The sequence below is a fragment of the Triplophysa rosa genome, linkage group LG8 (genome assembly GCF_024868665.1).
Source record: "Triplophysa rosa linkage group LG8, Trosa_1v2, whole genome shotgun sequence".
Taxonomy (NCBI): Eukaryota; Metazoa; Chordata; class Actinopteri; order Cypriniformes; family Nemacheilidae; genus Triplophysa; species Triplophysa rosa.
This window is the reverse complement of record NC_079897.1, coordinates 18,942,612-18,970,187: the sequence shown is the minus strand read 5'-3', so window position 1 is coordinate 18,970,187 and position 27,576 is coordinate 18,942,612. Positions and strand designations below refer to the sequence as shown.

At 38.2% G+C, this 27,576-nt stretch overlaps 3 protein-coding genes across 7 annotated transcripts; 2 read left to right on the top strand and 1 right to left on the bottom strand.

The window, feature by feature from the left end:
* The first annotated feature begins 313 nt into the window (after positions 1-313).
* LOC130557674 (RIIa domain-containing protein 1) lies at positions 314-5,755 on the top strand. Of its 2 annotated transcripts, none has more exons than XM_057339656.1 (4): positions 314-631; positions 5,058-5,134; positions 5,218-5,264; positions 5,372-5,755. In XM_057339656.1, exons 1-4 carry the CDS (start codon positions 551-553, stop codon positions 5,431-5,433), a joined length of 267 nt encoding a protein of 88 aa, XP_057195639.1. In that variant the 5' UTR covers positions 314-550; the 3' UTR covers positions 5,434-5,755. The 2 variants fall into 2 exon arrangements, with proteins under 2 accessions (XP_057195639.1, XP_057195640.1); XM_057339657.1 differs by having other exon boundaries at positions 5,218-5,277.
* Positions 5,430-18,206, top strand: otoa (otoancorin). 2 transcript variants are annotated; one of them, XM_057339654.1, is made up of 30 exons: positions 5,441-5,462; positions 6,477-6,548; positions 7,681-7,771; positions 7,917-8,020; positions 8,137-8,158; positions 8,561-8,600; positions 8,684-8,819; positions 8,948-9,016; positions 9,163-9,353; positions 9,463-9,629; positions 9,834-9,952; positions 10,080-10,222; positions 10,308-10,416; positions 10,703-10,924; positions 11,003-11,164; positions 11,513-11,653; positions 11,742-11,797; positions 12,110-12,230; positions 12,364-12,482; positions 12,681-12,816; positions 13,129-13,322; positions 13,941-14,031; positions 14,178-14,340; positions 14,477-14,682; positions 14,764-14,916; positions 15,249-15,391; positions 15,512-15,648; positions 15,765-15,862; positions 16,010-16,190; positions 17,390-18,206. In XM_057339654.1, the coding sequence occupies exons 3-30, from the start codon at positions 7,714-7,716 to the stop codon at positions 17,467-17,469; spliced, it is 3,561 nt and encodes a 1,186-aa protein (XP_057195637.1). In that variant the 5' UTR covers positions 5,441-5,462; positions 6,477-6,548; positions 7,681-7,713; the 3' UTR covers positions 17,470-18,206. The 2 variants fall into 2 exon arrangements, with proteins under 2 accessions (XP_057195636.1, XP_057195637.1); XM_057339653.1 differs by lacking the exon at positions 6,477-6,548 and having other exon boundaries at positions 5,430-5,462.
* Positions 18,207-18,318: 112 nt separating this feature from the next.
* Positions 18,319-26,802, bottom strand: znf687a (zinc finger protein 687a). 3 transcript variants are annotated; one of them, XM_057339651.1, is made up of 12 exons: positions 26,569-26,802; positions 23,745-25,833; positions 22,405-22,492; positions 22,095-22,179; positions 21,757-21,941; positions 21,451-21,642; positions 21,121-21,283; positions 20,802-21,041; positions 20,593-20,705; positions 20,422-20,515; positions 20,103-20,160; positions 19,927-20,024 (listed from the first exon to the last, which is right to left on the bottom strand). In XM_057339651.1, exons 2-11 carry the CDS (start codon positions 25,816-25,818, stop codon positions 20,110-20,112), a joined length of 3,285 nt encoding a protein of 1,094 aa, XP_057195634.1. In that variant the 5' UTR covers positions 25,819-25,833; positions 26,569-26,802; the 3' UTR covers positions 19,927-20,024; positions 20,103-20,109. The 3 variants fall into 3 exon arrangements, with proteins under 3 accessions (XP_057195632.1, XP_057195633.1, XP_057195634.1); XM_057339649.1 differs by lacking the exon at positions 20,103-20,160 and having other exon boundaries at positions 18,319-20,024; positions 26,569-26,799; XM_057339650.1 differs by lacking the exon at positions 20,103-20,160 and having other exon boundaries at positions 18,319-20,024; positions 22,405-22,468; positions 26,569-26,799.
* Between the last annotated feature and the right edge of the window lie 774 nt (positions 26,803-27,576).

The following is a 27,576-nucleotide window of genomic DNA, read 5'->3' as shown; positions in this document are numbered from 1 at the left end:
CAAATTTCATATAGTGGAATTATCTGCATCTATAGTTTAGGCCATCCACCTGCTATAACCAAAAGACATTGTCCACATTCATTTGTAGAAAAAACTGTGTTTAAAAAAACAGGCAAGATAATGACAATCAGCAACGTTAAATATAAATTAGAATTATTTCTTATTGCCCTCGAATGCCCTCAAACTGATATTCCACACAAACGTATTATGATGAGCTAACGTTACATTACATCACTTGTTGTCTTTTATCCTCTCGAATGTGTAAGTGTTGCCATGGACGCGTTGCTATGTGACGAATTAGGTCGTTGCCGTTTACAGAGGCTTACTTCAAGCTATTTACATGTACATAATTAGAAAAATAAAGAAAATACGAGGATAGCCTACTGCATATATACATAAGTATATTAACGAGACGTTTTTATTATATATATTTTAAGCGTTTCTGTGAAGATCTGTCTAAACAATGCATGCATGAAATGAGCGTCCCTTAGCAAAGCAGTGCTCGTGACGCACGTCAACATCAGGTGTTTAGAGACTAAACACACGCGTTATGGCGGAGAGCAGCGGTCTAGAGAAACTGGATTTCGGAGCTTTAAGCACCGAGCAGCAGGAGAGACTGCGACAGTTCAAGGTATCCTTTCATTCGCACTTTTATTGTTTATTATTTATAAGAGCAGGATACAGTTTTGCACTGGAAAAAATGCTAACCTAACGTGTTGTGGTAAAGTCTACAATTATTGATTTTAAAAGGACAGTTCACCCAAAAATAAAAATTCTGTCATCATTTACTCACCCTCTTGTTATTTCAAAGCTGTATGACTTTCTTCCGCAGAATACAACAGAAGATATTTTGAAGAATGTCGGTAGCCGATGTGGTGTTACTAGTGGCGTAACTTTGTTTTGAAAAGTGGTGGGGACAAAGACGACACAAACAATACTTTGATAAATTGTTTCTGTAATAACTCGTTGGGAATATTCATGGGCGTCACAAACGCGAAAAATCAAATGTAGGTGACTCCTCCTCCAGAAAACAGTAAAGCTGCGCCACTTAATCGACTACTTTGTGGTGTAACGTTAGTGCGAAAGACGCATGACAAATAATATTGACACCGTGAAGCAGGTTCGAATCCCCTAAACTCACTATTCTAAATTTTCACATCATATATCAGATCTGCTTCCATTTGTTTTTAAACTATATCATGTTTTCATCATTAGATCATTTAAAGCATGTTGTGCTTTATTATATGTAAGGATGGCTGTTGCCGTACGTAATTAAACGTATTAATTTTTGATAAAATAAAAACTACTGAAACGAATGTGTGTTTTCCCCATGTTAAAAATTTGGTGTTTGACACAGATTACCTGTCGGTGGGTCAAGGATTGAGACGTTTGGGAACCCCCTGCTAATAAGGACAAGCATTCAAGTATACAGGGGAAACAGATGGAAAAATAATATCTTTAAAAAAATCGTATTTTCACTTATTACTACGGGCATTGCCAGATAGGCTACAAATATACAACTAACTTTCTAAATTTTGTTTTGAACTCATGAAACTACAAAGTTGTGACTTTTTCCATTTATTGGAGTTTTCTATCAAGTATCAAAATGTAATTAATCTTGCAATAGACGATAGAAACCGCATGTCGAGAACAATAAGGACGAATATATAGCACCAAAGTGCAATTAAGCGCAAAATGTTTGGTTCATGTATGACTTGAACAGCCATTTTTAAATATTTTCATCATTTTATTAAAAATAAATAGGCTAAAGCTTGCACCGGCTTCCCTTAGTGGCTTTGGCTCTGGTGTGGGGGAGGAGCTGAGCAAATTAAGTCTCACGTCACACAACAGCAGATTCGACTAGGAATAGGCACAATTCTGATATCTTAAAATATAATTGTGACTAGTCGAAACTGAATTAGAGATATATTTAAATACTTTTGCGTATGTGTGACGCGTTAATTTGCGACTCATTACATGACGTCATTACAGATATCTTAAATAGAGTTTTGACTAGTCGAAACATATTTACAGATATCTCGAATCAGATTTCTTACTAGCGCAATTATAATTGCAGATATCTCTAATTATCAATTTGACTAGTCAAATTATAATTATGACTCGTCGAAAAACAATTAAAGCTATGTAAAACACATTTTATGGACCACAGTTTTATATGACAAAACGGCTTGCCATACTGAATTAGCCTATACTAACTCCGCCTATCAGTTTCAGGTAGGAATAGACAAAATGTAAGAAAGGCACAAGAAAATTGATTGCTCCAGTGGCGTAGAGAGTAAAGCATGTGTTATCTGCTTCATGTCGTCGTGGGTTCGGGCATGTTGTTTACTGAACTTTTTCCCTATCACATATCAGATTGTAAAGTGAGATGGAAGGGTCTGTAATATATCCACACGGAGAAAGCGTAACAGCTAACAAAACCCATTGGCATCCATTAAAAAAACTAGCCTGTTGTCGCCTTTGCTGTGTTCCGATGAAGCCAAGGTGGTAGCATTAGCCGTTGCGCTTTTTTGCCTAGTGCTAACTGCTAACAACAGTAGACAGCGTTTGTAACTTGTCACGGAGAGAAAATAACCGAATGAAGTACTTTAGGGATTATTAAACAATATATGGATACATTCATGTGGTAAACGGTGTCCAGCATGCATGTATGCATAGCGCTGTAATTTTAATTGCAGTCATGTTACAAAACGGACCAAACAAAGTGTAATGTTTAATAAAGACAAAGAACAGCAAACTGCTCGTTTAGTTGATTTTTTATATATTTTGAAGAGACATGAGTGGCAAACATTGGAATTATATACCAAAACGTGAAAAAGTACAAATAAACACGTGATGGACAAGAATAATGCTTATATGGCAGACCGGGTAAATAGGTGAAGACTTTTTTAAAGAAGATTACAGGTTAATAAAAGTTTAACTGGCATTGATGGCATTTATTATTACGTTACGTTATACATACAGTATGTATTGTGTTCTTTGTTGATGCAGGTTTAGTCATGAATTTAGGTAATTACACACAAGGGGGGAGTATTGTATATTGTATTATATTATAGCAAGAGATCAGTGATGGTGATGTTCTGCTGTGTTCAGTGATGAGCGCCAGTGCATTATGAATCAAAATGTTGCGCCAGACATGATGCCTATACAGATGCTTATCTTAAGTGTGTTCATTTGGAATAAAGGCAAACACAATTTAATCCACAGCACACATCTCCAACTTTATGATATTTTATTTAACAAAACCCTCTGCATACGTTATGCTACTTTTACATATGCACCAGCAACGTTGTTATTTTCATTCTTTTAAATGACTTCTGTATAAAGCAGCTTGAATGACACAAAACGTAGGACCTTTATTATACATTTATTTGACAAAATAGCAGATGACAACAGTTTCCATGGAAGGATTGGTTAAAAACGCTTAAGGTGGGGCTTAGAAAAAGTGTATTTGCATGCATGCATTTTAGATATCTATAAAGTAATTTTGACTAGTAAGAATGTGAATTCCAGATATCTATATTGAAATTCTTAGTCGCAGAGCTAAATGAAGATATATCCAAAGAAAAATCTCCCTAGTCAAAAATCTGAATTATATATCAAATAAAATGAAGATATCTGTAAATGAGATTTCACTAGGAAGAATTCCAATTCAAGATATCTCTAATTACGTTTTGCCTAGACAAAACCCCAATTCAAGATATCTTCAATTGTAATTTGACTAGTAATAAAGTATTTTCAGATATCTACAAATGGATTTTTTGATATCTTTAAAAACGATTCTTTAAAGATATCTTAAATGTGATTATGACTAGTCAAACACAAATTAGAGATATCTCAAATTATAAATTCTACTGGTGATAATTCAGTTAGAAATATCTCTAATTAAATAAACACTAGTAACATTTCATTTAGAGATATCTCTAACTGGAATTATGCCTAGTACAAAATCAATTATAGATATCTTTAATTGCAGTTTCTACTAGTCAAAACTCGTTTGTAGATATCTGAAAATATTTTTCAATGGAAGTCAATGGAAGAATATGACTAGTCAAAAAAGCATTGTAGATATCTCAAATGTATATTATGACTAGCCAAAATAACATTATAGATATCTTCATTGCCTGTTATGGCTAGTCATAATCACATTGTAGATATACTAATTCCAATTGTGACGAGTCAAAATCACAGAAGAGATATCTGGAATTGGAATTCTGCCTAGTTAAAACTAAATTATGACTAGTACAGCCAAGGGTATTTTATGTCAAAACGGCTTGCCATAAAATCAGTGGTTCTCAAACCTTTTCGTTGTAAGGCCCCCTTTGTGTAGAGTGCATTGCTTTGCGGTCCCCCAAATAAAGATTTATAATCTTAAATTTAACATTTTTATTTAAACAAAAACATATTCGGTTATACAATGCTGAAACATCAATTCTTTTGTCTGCTAGTCTTATTTTTCTGATGTTTGATTGCATAAAATCTATGATCAATTTCTATATTTCATAAAATGCAACAAAATCTGTGGCCCCCTGGATCCTTCTCGGGGACCCCCAGGGGCCATGGCCCCCAGTTTGAGAACTACTGGGCTAAATAGCCTCTGCTTACAAAGCGGGCTACTTGCACGGTAAATAGACACTCCGTATTTTTTATTTCTTCCAATAAGTGGTGGGGACAAAATTGACTTTGGCAAAAAGTGGTGGGGACATGTCCCACCCGTCCACCCGCAAATTACGCCTATGGGTGTTACCCATTCACTTCTACATCAACACAAACCAATGCAAGTGAATGGGGACCACTGTTCTTCGGTTTCCAACATTCTTCGATATATCTTCTTTTGTGTTCTGCATAAGAAAGAAAGATGACATAATTTCCATTTTTGGGTGAACTATCCCTTTAATCAAATTTTTTTTTATCACTGACCTTCTTAAAGTTAAACGTGCAGGTTACACTTTACAGCGTAATCTCCCCAACCACCACCAACCCGTATATGAAGAAAATTGTCATATATATTAATAACATTTTACGTATTTCTCTAGATCAAAACGAGGATCTCTAATGAAAAATATTTGAGATCTCATCCAGAAGTAGACCTGTTATTAAGTGACTTTTTAAGGTGAGTTTTATGCTTCGTGTATATGATAAAAAATAATAACGTAGGCCTATATAAGACATTTATTTCTCTCTCTTTTCTACCAGGGAGGTGTTTCAGAAAAGACCTACAGATATCCGAGAATTTGCAGCAGGTTGGTTTAAAGGGTAGACTTTACTTGATTCTGTTTATAATTATATATTTTCTACATGTTTTTATTGTGACATGTGATGTAAGTCAAGATCTCTCTTTTTTCCACAGAGCATTTCAGTGACCCAGGACTACAAAAGAAAATTGAGACTCAAATGAATATCCATATGTAAACATTTAATAAAATACAAAAACGCTAATGGTGTGTTCATGTCATAATCTCTCTCTATAAATCATCTAGCACCTCTGTTATAAGCAGCAATTAATGTGTTGTACTGCATAGGGGAGAGGGCAGTCCAGACTTGTTAAAAGAGTCCAGTGAGACAAGCTAAATTAAACAGATCTTTATGTTCTTTCTATATGTCCAGATAGTGTTTCAGTGCTGATAATTATTTTAATTGTACTGTTATTACTGTGTTTTTAGTTTAACACATTTGGCACCATAACAATTTATGTAATATTAAGACAAAAGTTAAATAAACAATGGTTGACTTGTTTCTCTTGTAAGAAACTGAGATCAAGCCAATAAATATACCACCTGTCATGCTTGAGGTATGGTTAGCCTATATAATATAATCAATTACTTGTCATCCAGGAAAATGAAGCAGTACCGCTTTAATGGAAATGTTTGATAAAATAACTTCCGTATGTTTTTTTTCTGTTTTGTCACAGATTTATCTTGAATTTGCATGTAGCTGATTTAGCAGTCAAATGTACAATGCCGTTTGTCACCGTCAGCTCATCACTTTAACTTTTTGCTTAGCTAACCCACGTTTGAAGTATTGTAGGCAACCTGTTTCTTATTACACTTAACAAGTCCTCCAGGGACCTCATTACTGCTCATTCACATAGAAACAAGCTTACCTTCATTTCAACTTTGTATGCCTTTATTAGCTTCATACATGTAATGCTAATTAACCACAATACTTACATACAGTATGTACATCATGCATTACTGATATATATTCAACTATACTTCAAAAACATTAATATACTTCCAGTCTAAAATAGTTCAAATAATGAACCCAACTGCTATGAGGTGGACAGTGGTTATAAATCTTTGGTTCTGTAAAATCACTGAAAAAATAAAAAAGATGATAGATGGAAAAGTGACACCAATCACACAGACACTCATTCATTTACATGACACACCTGCACTGTATTCCAAAGAGGGAGGCGTCTATAGGGAGTAAATAACCATGTTCTTAATCTATAGTGTGCACCTGTTCAGCGGACTGTCAGCTATTCGCAATACATGCTCTGATTCTATCTTCAGAGAACATTCACAGTGAGTAGCCTACGTGAACGCATTTGTAATGTTTAACCTTAAAATCAAGTCATGAATAACACGCTGATGTTGGTTTAGTTTACTTGCTTTAGGTTCAGTAGATTTTTTTTAAGATGTTTAACGCTAGTGTTAGGCCTAATAGGATTTTTGTTCACCGAAATAGTTAATAATCAAGAAAACGCTGTTGTATATTAGTTTAAGTATCAGTATTTTAGTATCTTTATCATTTAGATATTTCGCGAATATACGATAAGAGAGGTGTTTTACTTTGGCTGCATTTTAATTATACCTTAATGCAAAAGAAAGCATGTGATATACATAGACTAATCTTTTAATAAATAACCATAAGTAGGCCTATTATAAACGCTCATCTCGTCAGTGCCAGAACAGTGATGTCATTTACTGTATGTTGTTTATTTATTGGACTGAGAATGTATTTAAGCAATCTACGGCATAAATGTATGTGCGCAGTTCATCCATTCAAAATTTTCATAGGAGAAACATGATACTCAAAGGCAAACACAAATAGCCTAAGCAATGCAAATAAAAGTAAATCCAATCGTGGGTTAAATTGATAATATTGCCTTGTCATGAGTTCACAGTGAGACTGAAGGCAATCTTTTTCCTGAGATGTATTCCAGTGAGAGGCTGTATCATAGCAATCATCCCGAATCCCAGGGGCAAGATCTAGGGAATCATATAGGCAGTAGCTCGGAGTTTGTTGGTTGGCATACCTACAAAAACCATAGTCACAATGAAGTTTCTATGATTGTTGTTGGAGTAGACATTATGTAATTATTAGACATACTTTTCATTTATTATGCGCTGTCAATATCATCATGTATACAAAAACAATGTTTAATATTTTATTTAAATCTTGAATGATGTACATTTGAATATAGATCCGGTAAAATCTTCACTGCCGTGTTTACATAATGTACAGGCACTATGCAAACCAATTCAAGTGAATGGAACTTTGTGTGTGTCGTCACATTTGTCTGGACTGTCCACATTTAATCTACCTGTCTGATAAAACATCATTACAGATAAAGCAACTACACTGATTTTAGGAGTGTATATTGTGATTTGTTTTTGTGGATGCATTTTAATGATCCATATTTTACTTTTACAGAGAGTCATCTGGATTGAGAGAATAAGGGAGAGAATGATTTCTTTATACAGGGGAATTGTAATCCTCTGTTTTGTAGCCCTGTCGGCTGCAGGTAAATTGGTCTCATCTTTTTATGTCAAGCAAAATACAACATGACGTAAATCATATGTTAATGCAACCCCCCTCCCCAAAAAAACTTGATATAAACTTTATATAATCTATTCATATTAATTCTCTGTTTACTGTGTTCTTCACAGTAATGTTACAGGATATGATGCCACCAGAGTTGGCAGACCGTAACCAATCAAGCGTGAACTTCCCGAGAATGCCTCCAGACTTTAAGGAAATGGCCAGAAAACTGGTAACTCAATTATAATTCTAAAGATAAAAAATGAATCAAATATAATTTTAGTATACAAAACCACAAACCATACTTACATTTGTTTAATCACTAAATCTCTCTTTTTTTTCTCGCAGATGATGACATGCTCCAAAAAAGGTAAAATGTTTAAAAGTATAAAGCCACCCTTGCTACTGATGATTTAAATGCATCAAATGTAAATCAATATATTTAAAATATATCTGAGCATCAGTTTCACTAAATCCAGGTGGGAGTTTTATCACATAAGCCATATGCAAATATATAGCATCCATGTCGGGTATATTTGCATGATGTCGGAAAAATCACTGCCATGCACTAACCAAAATATATTATGTTGGTGTTTTGAAATCATATCTAATCCTGTAATGCCAGATTAACATTATTGTGCAGAACTTTTGTGTTTACACTGTTGTGGAGAATGCCTTTGTTTTCAACCACAATGGACAGAGAAGGCAAATTAGAGAGTGTTTGCATGGGATATTGTGTCTTTTGTCAAGTAATGTGGTTGCATTGTTTCAGGTTACAGAGTTCCTCTTATAATGGACAATTCACAGAACAGGTAACCTGATATTCAAGTAATCATATGCAAGGTGTATGATCACTTTTCATTTTATATAACCCTGTCATGTATTTATTTTCCAGCTCCTACACAGGGAGAGACATGACGGAGAACCCCATCTCAGTTTTTCCTGAACTTCTCTCATCGCTCTCTCCACCCTTCCTCCCTCGCTCCCCCCTTAAGCCCAATGAAACGGCAGAGGAGCAGGAACCAGTCTGGGTTTGTTTTACTTCTAGCATTACACATATAGTGGAAAGGATACTTTCAGAAAAACCCAATTACAATTCTTGTTCTATACCTTTCTTTCATGTTCGCCCTTTGTATGGAAAAACCAACCCAAAATTCAGAACATTCCAGAGAAGATTCGCAACTGCACCAATCTGGCCCATATGATTGAACTCATGAGGAATACTACGGTTAGTTTTTTTAGCTATATCACTCAATAAATCATTGAAAATATATAGTTTAGCCTATTTCGTGGGATACTGATATTGCAATACTCACACACAACATACTCTGTTTCTCACTTCCTCTTTCTTTTTAAACATTCATATCCGATCAGGACGGCCATCTCTGTTTCATGCGGGCATTTCTGGCTCCTCTTTCCTGGATGGCCATCATGCAGAATGGAACAGACCTCAACAAAGACAATCTAATGAAGCTGTTATGGGCAGCCAAACCCTTCTTAGAAACAATGCCTCCATCTAACTTTCTGCTGCCACCCATTTTACAGATCTCTAACCTGGATGCAATGTAAGTTCATCCCTTCTGGGAAACTCTATTTCTCCTAGAGTGACTTAACAAGTACGCTATATATTCTGCATTTGCGTGAACATTTGTTTGTTTGTTTTTCTCTTTCAAGCATGAAGATGTTTGGTGAGGTGTTTAACGTTCTGTCTGAGGACCAGAGGAAGGAGATCATTGGGTGGTTGAAGGAGAGAATTGCAGAGAGTGAATTTAAATGCCTTTCGAAACCATCTCTCTCCAGCCTTCTCCCTCCTAAATCATTGAGTTTCAAGCCCCCCGTCTGTAAGTTCAGAGCAAACAATTACAACAGAGTAACGGATTTAAGTTTTAATGTGACCCTGTCAGTGAAATCCAGGCTAACACTCCATAAGTCATTTGTCATTTAGTCTCGCGTAGCCAGACCTTCATACTGAAGGTCTGAAACTTATCACTTATCAAGGAGAATCACAACAACATGCTCTATTATGAACTTTCTTTTTTTTGTAGCGTCATTGCCTAAATGTGCTCCCAAAATGCTGTGGCTTCAGGCTAAGGTGTTGACAATGATGGGGCCTTTCCTTTCCCGACTGCCATTAGAGGAAATAAAGACCATCCCTAAAGAAGAGGTCAGTTTCTGTAAAAAGCCACAATCACATTTATGTGACGTGTTTCAATGTCTTTGTGTTTCAAAACATTCCCCAACCACCCAATGCTGCACATTTAATAAGTGTATATATATATTTTGTTTCTCAGCTCTGTACGTTTTTCAGAAGTCCAGATTTCTCTCCATCATTTCGTAACATTGGTGGAATACAACCCGTACTGGGCCGAGCACTTTTCCAACGGTTGCAGCAAGAGTGTTCGAGTGGTAACAATTTTACCCAACAGGTGGATAGGTAGGACATCTGTGATGGATATTTTCCACACTATAGATGTGAAACAAATATTCTCCGCTGTTTTATTTACTCTTTACTTCCACAGGTTGGGCTCTCTGGCCTGTTTCTTTGATGATTTCCAGTCTCTGAATGCGACTCTCAGTAAGAAACTGCTGTCTCAACTCGATGCCTGTGACAACTCTGAAATAGCCAAGGTCAGAACTGCCTCTTTATTATGTCAATACTGCTCTAAAATAATCTTAGCATAATTAAAATGAACATATTACGCAAAAATAAAAAATGTGATGGAAACTTAGTACTACAGACTTAGACTTGGTACTACAGTAGTTATTTGCGAAAGACTCGTTGAATTAGTTTGACACGTTGTTTTATCTTTATTTAATTCCGTTATGTTTACAATAATGGATCAGCAAAATGTTGCGTTTAATTTAATATTAATATAAGAGTTTAATGATTATTCCCTCATGTGATCTGTCTCAGATGAAGAGACTGTTAGTACAGAAGATTCTGGAGAAAGACAACACATCTCTCTCTCGTGAGATGTTACAGTCTCTGGGCTCCGCCGCGTCTGTTCTCACACTCTCCAAGTTATCCAGTTTCACTTCAGAGGACCTCGACAAAACCCTCGCCAGTTTGGGACAGGCCAAATGGAACCCAGCGCAAGCCAGAACTTTGGCTAAGAAGCTGCTGGATGAGACCAAGGTTTGATCTTCTGCAAACTGCATTTCAGCATTTGTAGCATTCTTTTTCTTGTTTTCACAAGAAGGTTTTGTTTTGTAGAATATAAGCAGTGAGAAGCTGTTGTCTCTGGGTTCGGTTGTGAGAGGGGTGAGCAGTGGCCTTCTCAGGAAAATGAAGACAGAAGGGCTGCTGGGAAATGAAGCTTTGAAAAACATTAGCGAGAAGATGTCGCCCCTACAGAAGAAAGCTCTACTGCAGGCGGTAAGAATAAAAGAGTTTGTTCAGAAAGAGTTCCACAAATAGGGAGATTCTATATTTGACATCATATGAAGAGAATAATTTTACAATTATTTACAATACAGGCCTACTTAAAATTCAGTAAAAAAACGATGGCTAATAAAATCTTACGGCATTTTTAGATTAGATATTTAATGTAAACTTTAGTGAGTTTTAGTGACCTTTTCTCTGAAATAGTTTTGCTAATAATATAATTTGTAATGAAAAAAGATAAAAGTCTTACAATATTGGACCTCACTGTGTATGAATTTGAATCTAAGCTCTTACGATAAGTTGATAAACTTCATGTTTATGCTGTCTGTCTTTTGTCAGTTCCGTCATGATGTGAATGCATCTGAACTGGTAAAGGAGATACCAGATTCTCTTCTCCATTCTTTGTCTCTCTCCACACTGGAGAAGGCCAATCTGACCTCAGTGGACCAGCTGGAGGGTCATAGCTGGACTCTTGCTCAGGTACACACGCAAAACAGAAATACTAACATCTGTTTATTCCATATCTGATTATTCTAGTTTCTACTAATAAATATTTTTTACTTTGCAGTCTGCATACCTTGTAAAGAAGATTTTGGGTAAAAAGATTAACCTCGGTGCATTACGGTGAGACTTTTTTGTGATCAACTTACAGTACACTAGTGCTGTCTGTTAAAATAATACTGTATATGTGTGTGGCATGTATATATGGCATGTGTGTGTGTGTGTTATATAACAACAATGTTTGCATATATATACTGTATATATATATATATATATGCAAATTTAATAAAATTGTAAATAAATATAAATAGATTTCTTAAATATATACATGCATCAGCAAGCACTATAATAAACTAAACTAAAGCAATACAATGTGTTATAAAAATAATGTCTTCTTGCTGATCATGATGAGCAATTTCACTGTATTGACAACAGGAAGCTGGTTCAGGCTGTACAGGGTGTTACCTGTGAAATGATTGAAAGTGTCAATCGAACCAATGTTTTGGAAATGGTACAGACACTTTCGGAATCCTCTGATTGGCTCTCCAGAGTACAGGTAAACAATCCTACATTCATGTCACGCACGCACGGCAGCATTTTTTTTAAAGCTCTGTCACTTTTTCCATTATCAATTGTGCGTGTATGTGTGTGTTTCTATATTTAATATTTTGTTTGCCTGTTATTCTCAGATACGCTGTGCAGCTCAAAAACTCTTCGCAAGTCTGGAGGAACAGAGACCTGGATATTTCAATGATATTTCAGTCTCTGAGCTCCAGGCCCTTCCAACCATACTGCTCATTCATCTACCGTAAGAGCAAACCAGTGCTTATATTACATAGATATTGCTTGAGATTAACGTATTTGTATTATTGCAATCACATATTTAACATTATAACATGTAAAGCTTATGTTTGTATCGTGTTAAAACCACAATATTATTCTTTAATAATTTGTGCTTTCCCTCCTTGCACACTGACCAACATTTATCCTGTCATGGCACATTCAGCATGGAGAAGATTCAAAACCTGTCCGATTCTGTGTGTTCTGCTTTCCTGGAAAAGATGAACCAAGTGAACTTGTCCTCTCTGCCAAATAACGCTCCATCACGCGCCTCGCTTGCCAGAAAAGCCATCAGATGTCTGGTAATATGTTCATAGAAACCCACACTCTTCTTTCACGCTTCCCACGGGTTTAAATGTAAAACACAAGTTTTCTGTGGTTTAATTGTAAACACTGATGCAAATTCCAAGATACGTACATGCAAACACAAAGAATCTAATCCTGGTACGAAAAAAACAAGACCAACCAGTTTGAGGTGGTTAAGTGTTTTTGGGTCATTGTAGTTACTTTTGGCTCCAACCAGTTTGAAGTCTTCAAGCTGGTTAAACAAACAAAAATAAATCACATAAAATTGTATTGTATTGTAAAATATGCCCTGATTTTGTATTCTGCAGGGGGAAAATGTGTTTGATCTTCCTGCAGCAGGGATCTTGAGTCTTGGCTCTCTGGTGTGTGAGTTAGACCCTGTCTGGATCACCTCTTTGAACGCTGAGGCTTTAAACGCCACTCTGCAGGCACTAGCATCCTGTCAACATATCCCACAACAGCACAGAGAGCAACTCTTCAGGCTGCTTACAGATACCTATGGGTAACACAATGTGTACAAAGTGTAGTGAATTGTTTCTCATGATCTTAAAACGTTTTTGGCCTGAATGTATATGCTTAAATATCCGAAATTAGATTCATAGAGAAAAACAATTATGCAAGATCAAAACATTTTCAATACAAAACTGTCATTTTATTTAACAATCATTTTCTTAAACGGATGATTGGATGATTGAATAATGAAAAAAGAACAGCCAATAAGAGCTCAGAACAGATGGGAACTCCTTCAGTATTGTTTTAAAAGCATCTTAGGGTAAAACCTCAAGAAGCTGCGTGAAAAAATGCCAGGTGAACCTCTCTGCAAATTCTAGGCAAGAGGTGACTGAAGATGAGCCTTGTGTTGTTGTTTGTGTTGTTCCCTGTCTTGTATTGTACAGTTGAGCAATAAAAAAAACACTGAAGATGATAAAGTAAATCCAGCATTAATTTATTTTAGACATTTTGCAGTCACAACATTAATCCCAGTGTTACATTTGTGTTATTGCCTAGTTTTGATTAGTGTACTATTATTCTAAAATGTGAAAGTGTTCTAAAACTTAAACAATCCTCAAAAATGCTATTAATGATCACAGGTAATAACACAACATTTGTATTCAAAAAGGGACCCTTCTAACTGGTCAGAGGAGGACATGAGAACACTTGGACCACTTCTTTTACTCAATAATACAGCTGTTGAAAGACTGCCTTTCAGAGTAAGTTTCACATTAGATCAATCAAATATGTTATTTTTCTCCACAATCATATTTTATTCCATCCGCTACATTTATATTGTCCTGTTTTGTCAACCGCTGATCTCTTCCTCACAACCCATTCCTTCACCCTATCTCTTGTCTTGCAGAGCTGGTTAAGATCAAGTCTATCAGATCTGAGGGACAGTTTGTCCATCCAGCCCATGCCTGTCCCGAAGGAGTTCCGCTTTTGGTTTGATCTTTCTGCACTTCGCCGCAAACTGTTTGAACTCAAAACAGCCGGCACGCTACCAAGCCGCAAAAAGAGACAAGGTGTGTGTGTGTGTGTCTAAATGCTCTAAAGGAAAAGAAACAACCATTACGTGAAACCACACGTCTCAGCGTTCTGACATAAAATAAAGATCACAAGCAAAATGAAACCAATAAATTATTTAATCATTTCTTACAGTTTCCGCATCTCTCACAGTGGTGCCCACCTTATCCGCGCCTATACTTTCAGTCATCGAAGACTTAGGACTCGACAATGTGTATTGGAATCCGACCCAGTTGTATAGGATGACTGTGCAGAGCTTCAAAGACGCTCTGCCAATACTAGGAGAGATAACCAACTTCAGTGCAGAACAGCTGTCTGCATTCAGAGCAAAAACTCTGGAGGTACACAACAGTGGAGGTTCTTACACATGTGCAACAGAATATGACCTTATAGTTCTTTAAAATGACTCTTGTGTGTGACAGGCATGGGGTAGTATGTCTATGTTAAACGACTCGGTTTTAACTGAGCTGGCCTGCATCTCTCAAAGCCTCAGTTCTGAAGAGCTGTGTAATGTCAGCATCTCCTCCCTGGACACTTTGGATCTACTAAACACCTGCAACTTTACCCAAACACAGGTGATAACTCACACAGCACACGGAAATGTCATCAAATGTTTTTTAGACACACATGATATGATACACATGCAAAAGCACCTTGGTAGAAACCAAATTTTACTTTGTGAACAAAAGTGAAAGTATGTGAAAAGTCAAGTGTATTTATTATTATATAATTATTATAAAATTACATGTGACCTTAAAACAATATGACTTTCATGCACTTGCTGTAGTTTAACTACTCCTGAGAGCACCATAAGAAAATGATTTCAATTCACACACAAACGGAATATGGTGTCCCCCAAAAGCACTAAGAAAAACACATTAAATCCCCAAAATACTGTATGTTACAGAGGTCAGCAGTCTGGCAGGCCTTTCAAAGGGGAACCAGATTAAATGTGACTCAACTGGGAGAACTGGAAATGGAAGGACTGGGACAGTTCATATGTGGCCTACAACCTGCCCAGATTGATCAGCTCAATTCCACAAGCCTCAGGTTTGACATTTTTATTCATAATTGTACTGAATTTATCCTTGCTGACCATTAAAGTGTACACTAACAGCACAGCAAACCCAATGTTACTCATATGTTATGTACACGGTTTTTGGGAACCAGGGAGTCAGTGGAGGTGGTGGGTCGTGCTCCTTGTCCTCTGAACATTATAGAGCGTCTTAAGGATAAAGCAGTGGCTGCATTTGGAAAGCCAGAGACCTGGAGCGAAGCTCAAGCTGACATAATGGGCAACATTATTGGTTAGTGTTACAAAAATGTGATGTATGGCCATATTATCAACATATTTGAACAACATACTTTAGGTTAAAAAAGTGACAAGTGCCTCATGTTATGATGTAACTGTGTCTCTCTCCAGCTGGTCTAAGCGCTGTTGAAATAGGACATCTAAATTCCACAGTCATGTCCTTCATTCGATCATCCACCATCCCTCTCATACCTCCTGATCGTTTGGCTGTGAGTTAACTTTTTGCACTTTTGATCTGTTTTTCTGTTTTGATTTGGTTCAGTTTTAATCACGTCTAATGTTTGAGTCTAATGTCTGATCAGTTCTTGAAAGATGCTCTGTAAGTATGAAGTTCATCTTTAATAATTTGTGTTCAGGCGCTGTCAGTCAGCCAGTTGAAGGCTTTGGGTCCTGATAATGCTGCTATGGTAACAGACTCTCAGCGGGCAGCGTTGAGAGCCGATCAAAGGACTGCAGTGGAGGAGGCTATGGGAGTGACGGCCCCACGCGCTGAGAGCACTAGTGTAAACCCTACCATCCCATTGCCACTGAAAGGAGGTGGGTCACGAGAGAGAACAAAAATATATATGGGATAATAGAATAGGTGTCACGGCTCTGCCTTATCTTGTCATGGTTTTTTTGGTCTTGTGGCAGAGCCGTGACAAAGCCTTTGGTTTTGTGTGAGAAAACCATGGGGTGTTTGTCTTTTGACACTCCATGTGTTTTCTCGTGTCTTGTCATTGGCCCCGCCCCTCTCGTTTCCCGTATTGCTTCCCTGCCGTGTCTTATGTTTTTCACCTGCCCCTCGTTATCTTCCTTTGTTTGTTCCCCTATAAATGCCCTCATGTTTCATTGTGCTGGGCTCGTGGATTCTGAAGTCGTGGGAAGAACCCAATTGCAGGCAGGCGGGGTAGAAGGGGTTAACAAAGACTTTATTCATTCAAAACACAAAACAAAAACCCACGAGGGGGTGTAAAACAGGAACAGAACTAAGATACAAAACATGAAACAAAAACTTCCCACAATGGGGGCAGAACAAGAACTAAAAATAATCAACAAGAACTCGACCAAACGTCTCACACAAAACCACGGCAGTATAAACACAAAACTCAATCCACGGACAAGGTGAAGAACAGGAAGACTGAAGGCAAGTACATACAATCCATGAGCACAGGACAATGAAACATGAGGGCATTTATAGGGGAACAAACAAAGGAAGATAACGAGGGGCAGGTGAGAAACATAAGACACGGCAGGGAAGCAATACGGGAAACGATAGGGGCGGGGCCAATGACAAGACACGAGAAAACACATGATATGTAAAAACATAAACAACTCATGGCTTTCTTACATAAAACCTAAGGGCTCTGTCCCGATCCTGCCACACGACTAGAAGTTCAGAAACAAGAAGGCAGGACTGTGAAAATAGGCTCTGGAAAATCACTCTTCCGAGAATTTTACTTGAGTGATGTTGTCAAAACTGTAGAACAAATCGCTGACTTCAAGATCACAGACAGCATAAAGTCATTCTGGTTTTGACAACAAGAGATAAATTCATGAGAGAAATTTTATTTTTGGTTGAACTGTACTAGGTTGTTTTCCCAGAAAGTGTAAACACTGTGGCACTATCCAAACATTACTGTGTTTGCATGACCACTCCAATATATTCTGTAGAAAACTAAGTATTACATTTAAAGCGATCTTTTGGATTATATTAAATCATCAATTATATTTGCATGTTTGTCTGTCTCCTGCAGGGGCAGCGGTACAGAGCATGGCAGGATATGTGGTCCTGGTGCAGCTCAGCATGCTGATGTTGTTTGGTTACATCGGCTAAAAAGAGCAGAGGTTGAATGCCATAGGATGACATGTGTCTCATGACAATGACTGATGGCAAATTCACACCTTCTTTTGATGTATGATCAACTAGTCAACTATTAGATTAGTACTTGGTCATTAAATTGCTTTTAATTGCTATATTTTAAAATACTTTACACTTTGTCACTGATTTCTTAAGTATACTCATTTATATTAATGTAAGCCAAAGACAGAGAAAATGGTTTTATAAAATTGAGGTTTAGTCAATCTTTAACTCTGTGTTTATTTAAAAAAAGAAATTCTATTTTATTATCTTCCTATGTATATCTTTTTGAAAGCAGATTCATTATTTAATAAAGGTATTTAACAATACACATATTTCATTAAAAACTAGTGTAATATTTTTGTAGGATAAGAACAGCTATTTTAAATCTTACGGTTGTGTTCTTTGCGAACATAATCAAAGAATTTATGCACAAACATGACGATAACACAGGACCTAAAGAGAGTAGAAGCGTGAGATTTGAATAGAAGAAAACAAAGCTTAGTTGGTCATACCATAACAATTTACATCAGGTGAACTGATATATTTTTTTCTCAACTACTGTCATTGCAAAAGATTTTAAATGTTATACACAATAAACAATAAAGAGCTGCAGGTAAAATTAAAACACATTTGTTTTTACATTAAAAAGATGGCAAAATTCATTTAGGAAATTTCCAGTTGGGTGCAAGATTATAGATTAGAGAGAAGTTTGATGTTAAGAAATTTTGAGATTTCAATACAGATTGAAGTTAAAATGAATATAAAATCAAATCAAAACGATATAAATTGAGTATACTGTATGATAAGAAAGAGACTAAATGGTTCAGGCACTACAGTTTTTATTATGTCACAGTCAATCTGAGATGGCAAGAGTAAAACAAAATTATATTAATCATCTGTAAAAAATGAGAAGACAAGATGTATAAGTCACCAATAAAACAAACATAAAAGTATTTTTTTTACATTTGTCATGCATCACCTCAACTACACACACAGTACAGATTGCATCAAAATGATGAAACACAGTCATTTCCTGCAGGCCTGTGATAAGTAAAATTAATCCCAATTAAATGAAGAAGGCACTTATTTCATTCTTATTCTTAAACTCACCTGTGCTATTTAGCAAGTTTCTTGCTTATAAATGCTTCGGTGAAAACAGATTAAAAAAAAGAAATTACAAATGTCTACCATACAAAAATAATGATTGAAAATCACCTGAATCATGAGCATTTGGCTGTGCTAAACTGGTAGTCGTTACAGTCTTATATTTATAACAAGCTGCATTTTGTAATTCAAGAAAATAGACTGTACAATTTTTGTTTGCACAATGAAATCAGTAGGCACATAAATACAGCAGGGCTGGTAAACACGTTTATGACCATCCAAATACATTCATTCTAATTCCAAAACATAAACATTCAGTCTCTATTGCTTGGCTCTACTTTGACTTCAACTAAGTAAACAATTATTGAAGTAGAACATTCTTGCAAATATTTTACCTGATGCAGTGTCTTTTTCTAGTTTTATGTAGAGCATTAAAGGCTAGTCATGAACAGTTTTATAGTTACAGACTCTGCATCAATAATCTATACCGCTGTTCTTCTCAGGTGAATCTCATGAAAGTTATGACCAGGCCACAATAAATTAGCCCAAAATATAAAAAAATAATTTTTTATACATTACATTTTGTAGATTTTTAGATATTAGATTTTGCATAAATAAAATAAAGCCAGCTATTATGACCATTGAGATTTTTAACATTTTAAAAGAACAAGAATGGCGTTTAAAATTGGTTTATGCCTCCACCCAATTGGGTTTTAATTTCTTTTACATTATATTACAGTAAAAAAACTGTATGTTTATAGCTTTACATTAAGAAAAATAAAGACAGCATGCCTATCACTGAATTAAATTCATTATATCAAATATTTTTCAGTGAGATTCACCCTCTTGCTGATTCTCTCTATCCGTTTTTTCTATGCTGGTTTGTCTGATTTGTATGTGGTGATGAAGGCCATGCCATGAGTTCTGAAGTGTGTGTTAAGATCAGCAGGTTTGGTAAAGAATCGTCCACACACCTTACAGGTATGCTTCCCTTCCCCATCCTCCACCTGTGAGCCCCCTGTACTCGATGGTGATCCCGGGGACCCAGCGGGGTCAGAGGTCACATTCCCAGTTGCTGAACCAGTGCCGGGAGACACCTGGGCGTGCTCAGGGGGGACGTTACGTACGCGATGGCTGATGAAGAGATGCCTGCTGAGGGAGGAGGCGGATGCGAAACACGCCCCGCACTGCTGACACTGAAAGGCGCTGCCTCCTTCACCACGGTGACAAGCAATGTGCTGTAGAAACTCCTCCTTGTCTTCAGTGGCAAAACCACACGGCATGCAGCGGAATCCCACGGCTTCCTGATCTTCGGTTGCAGGTTCTCTGCTCTTGGCCACTCGGCTGTTTGCTTTGCCCAGAGTGCTAGGACCACCATCCTGCTCCGAAGAGCTGTCCGCTGGATCAGTTATATGAGGTACAGTCTGAAAGAGATTTAAGAGTACAGTTGTGTCCAAGTTTAAAAGGCACATTCACGTTTAAATCCAGTGTCTCTGTCTTACATCCTGTCTACCGAGATGCCTTCATCACGTCAGTTTTTGAAGGCAGCGCAGATGTGTCCTTCACAGATGGTGGGAAGAATAAAAACGGAACATTTGAACAGAATTAAATTACTTATTAATGTAATTTGTTTCTAAAAAGAAGCAAGTAGTTGCAATTTTTTTTAATAAAGCTGACTTGGTTTTGTTTTAGATCATTAAATGGGATGTATAGTGCCGTTCTGAATCTAGGAACCATCATTCACAAAATGCTGCCCGTTTAGTCATCGACTGACCGCAATCTTGTCCACATAAAACATACGGAGTGAATGTGAGTTCTCACCTGACTCTGATTGGCTGTTCCTCTGTGTTCAGCCTGGATATGTTTCTCAAGAATCAGCTTACTACTGAAACTCCTCTTCCCACCTGTGCACAGTCTTCAAACACAAACACATTTTTGAGTAGTTTTTAAGTAGTTGTGGGCCCTACTGTACATACAGCATGTTATACTTACTGGCAATAAAATGTTCTTTTGATGCCTTTGTGTTTGACTCGAATATGACGTCTTAAACTCGAGGATGAAGAGAAGGAGCGTTCACAAAGAGTGCACGGAAACTTCTTCAGCTCCTTCGATCAAAAACCGGCACACAATAATTCTACATTATTGTATATTATTGTATATACTGTAACAAGCTTTATCTCTTGTTGTGATGATGCACTGACCTCGCCATGCTCCTCGGACATATGCGTGATGTACTTTTCTTTCTCCGTGTAGCGCGTCTGACACTTTGTGCAGCTCCAGCCCTGGACATCTGGAGCCTTGGAGACCTCAGCTTCTCTTCGCACTCCTCCTCTGTCCTCCTCTTCATCTCTTCCCCACTCCTCTCCATCAGAGCTCTCCATCTTCACCAAACTCCTCTGCATCGTTCCGTCATATTGAGTCCTAGAGGCCTTGTGAGAGACCTGAAGACACATTATGGAACGATCAGATGTTTTTGTCAAAGAATGCGAGCAATATGTGTAAACCGAACTAACGTCTAACCTTGATGTGCTCAAGAAGTGAACCTCTCTGTGTGAAGAGCTTGTTACAGTCTGGACACTTAAAGACGCTCATTTTCTGCTTGGCTAAGTGGGTGTCAAAGTGGACGCTGAGCAATGCTTTCTGGGTAAAAACGGTCCGACACATCACACATTTATAGATCTCCCTGTCAAAAAGAAAGGTAGATGGTTATGCGAATATTTGTATTTATGAGAAGAATTTAGATTTACAAACACACACAAACAGTGCTGGAGAGTAACTAAAAGTACAGACACTACCGATTTATAAATGATTTAACCCAGATTCAATACGGCTACACTTTTTTACACCCACTTGGATTGTCGAGCAGTCTCAGGGAGTTCAGGATGCTGACTGATGCAGTGAGTTTCAGCACCAGAGGACGCTTTAAAAGCCATGGGGCACGAGGGGCATTTATGAAACACCTCACAGTGAGCCGTCTGCATGTGTGTCTTCACAGCGTTTAGACTGTTTACTCCTCCAAACACCAAATGACAACAGGCACATCTGTAACGAGTAACAGGAGCAATAAAGAAAAGCTCATTCACCAAAATGGCAAATGCATTAGTTTTCATAGTAACCCATGATCTTGGCGTTGAGGTATGGGATATGTGTGGGTACCTGTATCCGAGGCGACGAGAGTAGTGCATGCAGGATTGATTCAGGTGTGTGTTGAGATTATGAAGCTGACAGGTGACACCACATTCAGGGCAGACCAGAGGAGACCGCTGCTGATGTAAGCGGCGGTGAGCCGCAGCACTGCACAAGTTCCACAGAGCCATCGGAGGAGAACACTGCATGCAACACTGCACGGAAAGATCAGTATTTAGTACTAAAAAGAGATTAGAATGATATTTATTATAACTACTTATTAAAGCCTACAGACGTAAAATCTCTAAAAACTACCCATTGTTTACACGATAAAGACGTGCATTTTGTCTCTCTCCCTACATACTTACTGTGTCAGCACCACCAGGCTCGACCTCTTGGAAGTGTGCTGCTATTTCTGCCTTCCCTTTGAAGGGACTCCAACACTCTGGACAGCTGAGAACATTTAACACAGTTGGCATTCATTTTATTAGACAAATCAGATTTATTTTAGCACTTACTGTATATTAGCAGGTTACAGCATAGACTGTATTATAAGTGGATTTTATTTCTATTCAGTCTGTAAGACAGTAAAATCTGTGTACGTGATTTATAGCTACAGTTTTGGATGCAAGCGTGGTTCCTTTTTTAAATGAGAAATGCTTCTTTAAATGCTTTTACCAGTTTTCAGAGGATTGTGAAAGTTGAACAGTACTTTCTTTAACGGCAGGCAGGACAGAAGATCCTGAAGGAGATGGACAAAGCAAACCTGTAACAGAGGGACAGTTACAACTTACATCACATTTGTATTGAACCTACTTTGCAAGACGACAGACACGAACTAATCATTGTAAATTACTGTGGTCAAATATCTACAGCCCAAAACCAAGCTATGTATGCAATATGTAATAATGTAATAATATAATACAGTTCGGCTCCCTAAAGGATCCTTCAGCAAAGCGCCCAGAGACAATTCTGTGAAACAGTACACAGAGAGAATAAGCCCCAGGTGAATTCTTCCGAATCAATGGTTAAGTCATTTGTTTTGCAGTACACAGATTCTCTGCAGACTGAGACAGTGACTGGTCCAGTACAGTGCTACTGTACATAAAGGGATAGTTTACCCAAAAATAAAAAAACTGTCATCAATTATTCACCCTCATGTTATTCAAACCCTGTATTTGACTGTTTCTTCTGTGGAACACAAAAGAAGATATTTTGAGAAATGTCTCAGTGGTCTTGTGTTGATACAGTGAACGTGTTGTTGTTTGAGTACTAACGTTTTCAAAACATTTTTTTGTGTTCTGCAAAAGAAAGTCATACAGGTTTGAAATGACACGAGAGAGAGTTAGGGACACAAGAATGTTCTCTTTTTTGTGGGGTAAACTATCCCTTTAAGCATTTGTCCACACTTTTAACTGTTACCTGAGCTTTTGAGTCATGTAGCAACTTTAGCGATGATTTATGTTTTTAAAATACCTAAAAACTGCAAGCTTTTATTGCTTTTATTGCCATCTCTGTTTAAAACAAATTTGCAGGATACCTTGCATACTTTTTTAAATTCCTCACAAAATTGTACCCAACAGCTCAAAATCATTATTATAATCTTATGATTGGGCCAAAAAAGGAGCAGTTTTAAACAATGTTTTTATTTACTTGCTCAATAATTGATTTGGGGTAATTTAACAAAAATAAAATTTTGTATTGCAGCTTTGAGAGCATAATTAATCAAAATAATGTGCCAGGATGTGTTTTTATCTTTCTGTAAATTTACCATTTTATTAACCAACGCATTTTACCATTTTATTAACAATTTAAGATAACAAATTTTGGATTACCTATTGACCCTTCAAAAGCACAGTTCTCACAGTAAGAATTCAAGAGTTGATACCAAGAACACAAGCACACATTTTTTTATAAAACGTTGTATGTATAGTTTTTTTCTCTCTCTCAAAAAAGTTTATCCTCAGTCGTTCCAAGTCAAACTGATACAGACCGAAGAAACCCATGTAGTTTCTTACCTATAGCTACAGTATCCTGTTGTCCAATCATCTGCTCCATACTGACCGGACTCATGACCAGATGTGAACACTGCATAACCAGTCCCTTCTCCTTGTGCTCTCGAGCATGAAGCAGCAGACTGCACTTATTAAAGAAAGCCAATCGTTTGGAGCAGTGGTTACATGTCACCTCAATCCTCATAGATCTCCGATCGTAGTGTCTCGCCAGGCTGCGCTCCAGAGCAAAAGCATCCCCGCACTCCAGGCAGCGGTATCCGGTGGAGGGCAATCGCAGACCCCATTCTGCAGGAGGGGTGGAGAGATCCGGCTGGTAACATGGCAACGGATTCTTGCTGTTTAGGATTTTGTTGAAGGCCTCGACGAGGCTAGACTGGCTGCGGGAGATCACGGCTCCCGGACTATTTACAATAGAGGCTGGTTTAGCTGTACCGGGGTTCCCGTTCATTATCTTCTGTCCCAATGATAGAATGTTCATCCCTGTCATGGACGAGGAGGCTGCAGATAAAGATGAGACAGAGGGGAGAGTTGATGTTCTGGTGATGTTGACTGCAGTGGCCGAGAGAGTGGCAGCCATTTTATTCTGTGCCTTGCTGGCTGCAAATAACATAGCCGTGCTGGCATCTTGGAGGGTGGACACGGGCAACATCGACACAGCACTGGATTTCTGAATCCTCTGGACTGATTTACAGACCCCTGTTGCAACTTTGCTGCCTTCAGAACCCTTGGATGCCCCCAAGGACCCTGCTCCTTTGGAGGCCACTTTGGATACAGAACGTGTTATGTTTCCAGTAGGGGTTTTGACAGTTTTGATTCTGACTTTGAGAGGCTTAGAAGAGCCAGAATCGACCAACTTTGCTTTTACGTCTGCATCTTCAGCCCCATCGTTTTTCATGTTGCTGTGATGGTCGCTCTTCTCTCGGTCCTGCAAACTCAAGCTCATGTCAATAAGCTGATCTTCAGGAGCACCCTCTTCTTTCTTCTGTCCAGTCTCAATGATTCCCTGCTGATTTGAGGCTAAAGGCGTATGAACCTGAGGTTCTTCTGAAACAGAGCTAACTTGAGGGCAAAGGGGGATTTCCGGCTCAGGGCTTTCGGGAGAATCTCTCTCCTCGATAATGTGCTCCAGGTGTTTTTCCTCAGTAGGTGGTTCATTTCCAGAGGTCACTGAGGTTTTGCTGATGCTGATTTGTAGTGAAGCTGATTGGTGGACCAAGGGGGCCAACTCCTCCGTTTGAGTGTTGCTTATCGGTAAGGCTGGGGAAGAAGGAGAACGGGGTTGTAAAGCGCTTAGAGGAGACTGGTTTCTGCGTGGCACCTTGGGAGCCGAGCACATCTGAGAATCCGGGCTCTCTTGTATGATGAGAGGAGGGCTTCCCAGATCTGGTTCAGATTCTTCATCGTCAGATAAGCGCCGTCGGACTCCAGTCCTCAAAGCGCCATTTAAAGCTGAACGCTGTGCTTCTTTAGCATCGAGTTTGGGGTGAGGACCAATTAAATGTGAGGATAAGATGGGGGGAAGAGATGAGGATAAAGACTGATGTGGAGGAAAAGTGCTATCAGAGTTTTTTGAAGAAGTGCCATCCTGATGGTCATCAATATACTCACTGGAAGACCAAGGCTGTCTATTGGGCTGCATCTGGGTTAAAGAGGGTGCGGGAAAAGGTTCTAAAGAATCCCCACCTGAGACAGCCTGGAGTCCATTGTAGATTAATGGCACCCTGGCAGCCTGTTGGGGAGATCCATCATCAGCACTATCAGCTCCAGGAAAGTCTTCAGTTACATTCCCTTCCATTTTGTCGTCATCATCTACATATCGATCGGGCCGTACGCTGTTCTTGACTATCACACTGACCACAGAGGGATCATTATGAGGAGCTGAAGGAACAGGGCTTTCTGGAGAAACAATTGGTCTTAGGCTGGGACTGCCACTTCTCTCCTTTCCGCTAACATCACTCGGTTCATTATGATTACCATCGGTGTCAGACTGAATAGCTTCTTTTGCATCAATGTCTGGAATGTCAAAAGCAGCCAGTAGGTCGTCGAAATCTGGTGTCTTCATGTCCCCCATTCCCATGTGGATGACAAATACCTGTAACATCACAGTAGAACAAATGTGATGAGTTCACTATACTATAATATATGGTTTATATATTCAAAAGCATCAAGAGTAGAAGTATTAATTAGAAAAATTACATAATTCCCTTGACATATATATTTCCATCTCATGTTATTAATGTAAATGTGGCAAAGACTAAAAAAAGGCATTCAAGTCATTGGTTAGTTACAGGAAGTAAGCTATCTGAGTCTAACGTTAAACTTCCTTCCATTGCAGTGGATCTTAACAATAAAGCTTTTAACATTCATTAAGGGGCTTGATGTTATTTATCCTGCAATAGACGAAGTAACGTTACCCGTTAGTTAACTCGATCATAACGTAATCTACCATCAGGAACTTTTATCAGCACACTTGTTTTAGGCTAAATAATTCAAGGTGTCTTCAGCTTGTTTATTATTTTTATTACTATTGACAAAATAATACAGTTCACCAATCACAAAAACTGGACATATGCATGAAGCTGTATGTCGCGATTAGATAACATCAGTAATCTGTCACATACAGGCTAGCTAAAGGATCCAACGTTAGCCAAGCAGCTAACCCGCCAATATAAGTTACTGTACAGCGTCTAACGCTGATAATACAAAAAATACAGCGTTTATGAGATTATAGCATTAGTCTTCACATGTATGGCTATATAAGATGAAAATGACTGCCTTAAGGCGATAAATGTTGCTATTTCTGGTCTACGTGAAAACTTATGTTTACCTGGCCAAATATTTGCGTATTCTCCTAGTGAGGGAACCAGTCCGGCGCACAACATTTGCGTCACCCCTGAAGAAGAAAAACAAGTCTTTCCAGTATACAAATCCAACCGAGTCTGAACTGTCCGAATTGAAAAAACGAGTTGTTTTTCTTCTTCGTCCAGTTGTATGGCCGATCACTCCTTTGGAGTATTACCGCCACCTACTGTATATCTTGAGTGATGAGGAAGAGGGATCATAGAAGAGGATCATAGAGGATCATAGCCCGAGAGGATCATAGCCCGTGTTTCAGATGGCGCTGCGTCTCCAGCTCCTCCATTTTCCACACTTGGCTCCTCAACATCTGACTGAGTTGTTTTTATGTGCCCTATTTACTGTAGTTGTATAGCGCAGCTTCGCAAACGGCCGTCGTCGTGATACAATGACGCAATAGATGTGTGTTTAAACTAGGGATGGGGAGTTGACTCCTAAAGAGTCGATTCCTCGACTCTTAATGTCCCTAAAGTCGGATTCGACTCCAAGACAGGAATCGACTCTCATTGACTCCTTTTCGACCTTTTCGAATTTTTAACGTTGTCATTGACTCAAATCGGTTAAATTGTTTTTGTGATTGGCGCAAAGCAACGGATAACGTTTAAAAACCAATAATGTTTAAGGTAAAAGTCACACCTGGGCCGTCATGTCCTTGCGTGCGCTTGGGAAACCACATCCGTTTAGGACCAGAAAGCATGTGCATTTGCTGGTGACTCTGGAAATTGGTTGCCAGCCAAAAGTTCCCAAACTTGTGACTTTGCATTCATTTATTTCATATTCGTATTCCTGACTCCATTTTGAATGACAGTAAATGGAATCGAAGTATCGATTCCATCGACTTCACAAGTGGGATTCGAGAATCGGAGTCGACTCCAAAAAACACGGAATCGAACACCCCTATTTTAAACTATACCTGTTGCGTGTGACAGCGGACTTGTATTTTCATGACAACCACACAGCTTTTTCCCATTCGCTTTGA

What these genes read in the sequence shown, in the direction of transcription:
- otoa (XM_057339653.1), top strand. An exon ending in TCAGAGCAAAAACTCTGGAG is followed by an intron (nt 14,683 to 14,763) that starts GTACACAACAGT and finishes TGTGTGTGACAG; the next exon opens with GCATGGGGTAGTATGTCTAT. An exon ending in CCCATTGCCACTGAAAGGAG is followed by an intron (nt 16,191 to 17,389) that starts GTGGGTCACGAG and finishes TGTCTCCTGCAG; the next exon opens with GGGCAGCGGTACAGAGCATG.
- znf687a (XM_057339649.1), bottom strand. Translation starts at nt 25,818, where the DNA reads ATGGGAATGGGGGACATGAAGACACCAGATTTCGACGACCTACTGGCT. An exon ending in GAGACTGCTCGACAATCCAA is followed by an intron (nt 21,284 to 21,450) that starts GTGGGTGTAAAA and finishes TCTTTTTGACAG; the next exon opens with GGAGATCTATAAATGTGTGA. An exon ending in GAACAGCCAATCAGAGTCAG is followed by an intron (nt 20,025 to 20,421) that starts GTGAGAACTCAC and finishes AATCTCTTTCAG; the next exon opens with ACTGTACCTCATATAACTGA.
- LOC130557674 (XM_057339656.1), top strand. Translation starts at nt 551, where the DNA reads ATGGCGGAGAGCAGCGGTCTAGAGAAACTGGATTTCGGAGCTTTAAGC. An exon ending in TTATTAAGTGACTTTTTAAG is followed by an intron (nt 5,135 to 5,217) that starts GTGAGTTTTATG and finishes CTTTTCTACCAG; the next exon opens with GGAGGTGTTTCAGAAAAGAC. An exon ending in TATCCGAGAATTTGCAGCAG is followed by an intron (nt 5,265 to 5,371) that starts GTTGGTTTAAAG and finishes TTTTTTCCACAG; the next exon opens with AGCATTTCAGTGACCCAGGA.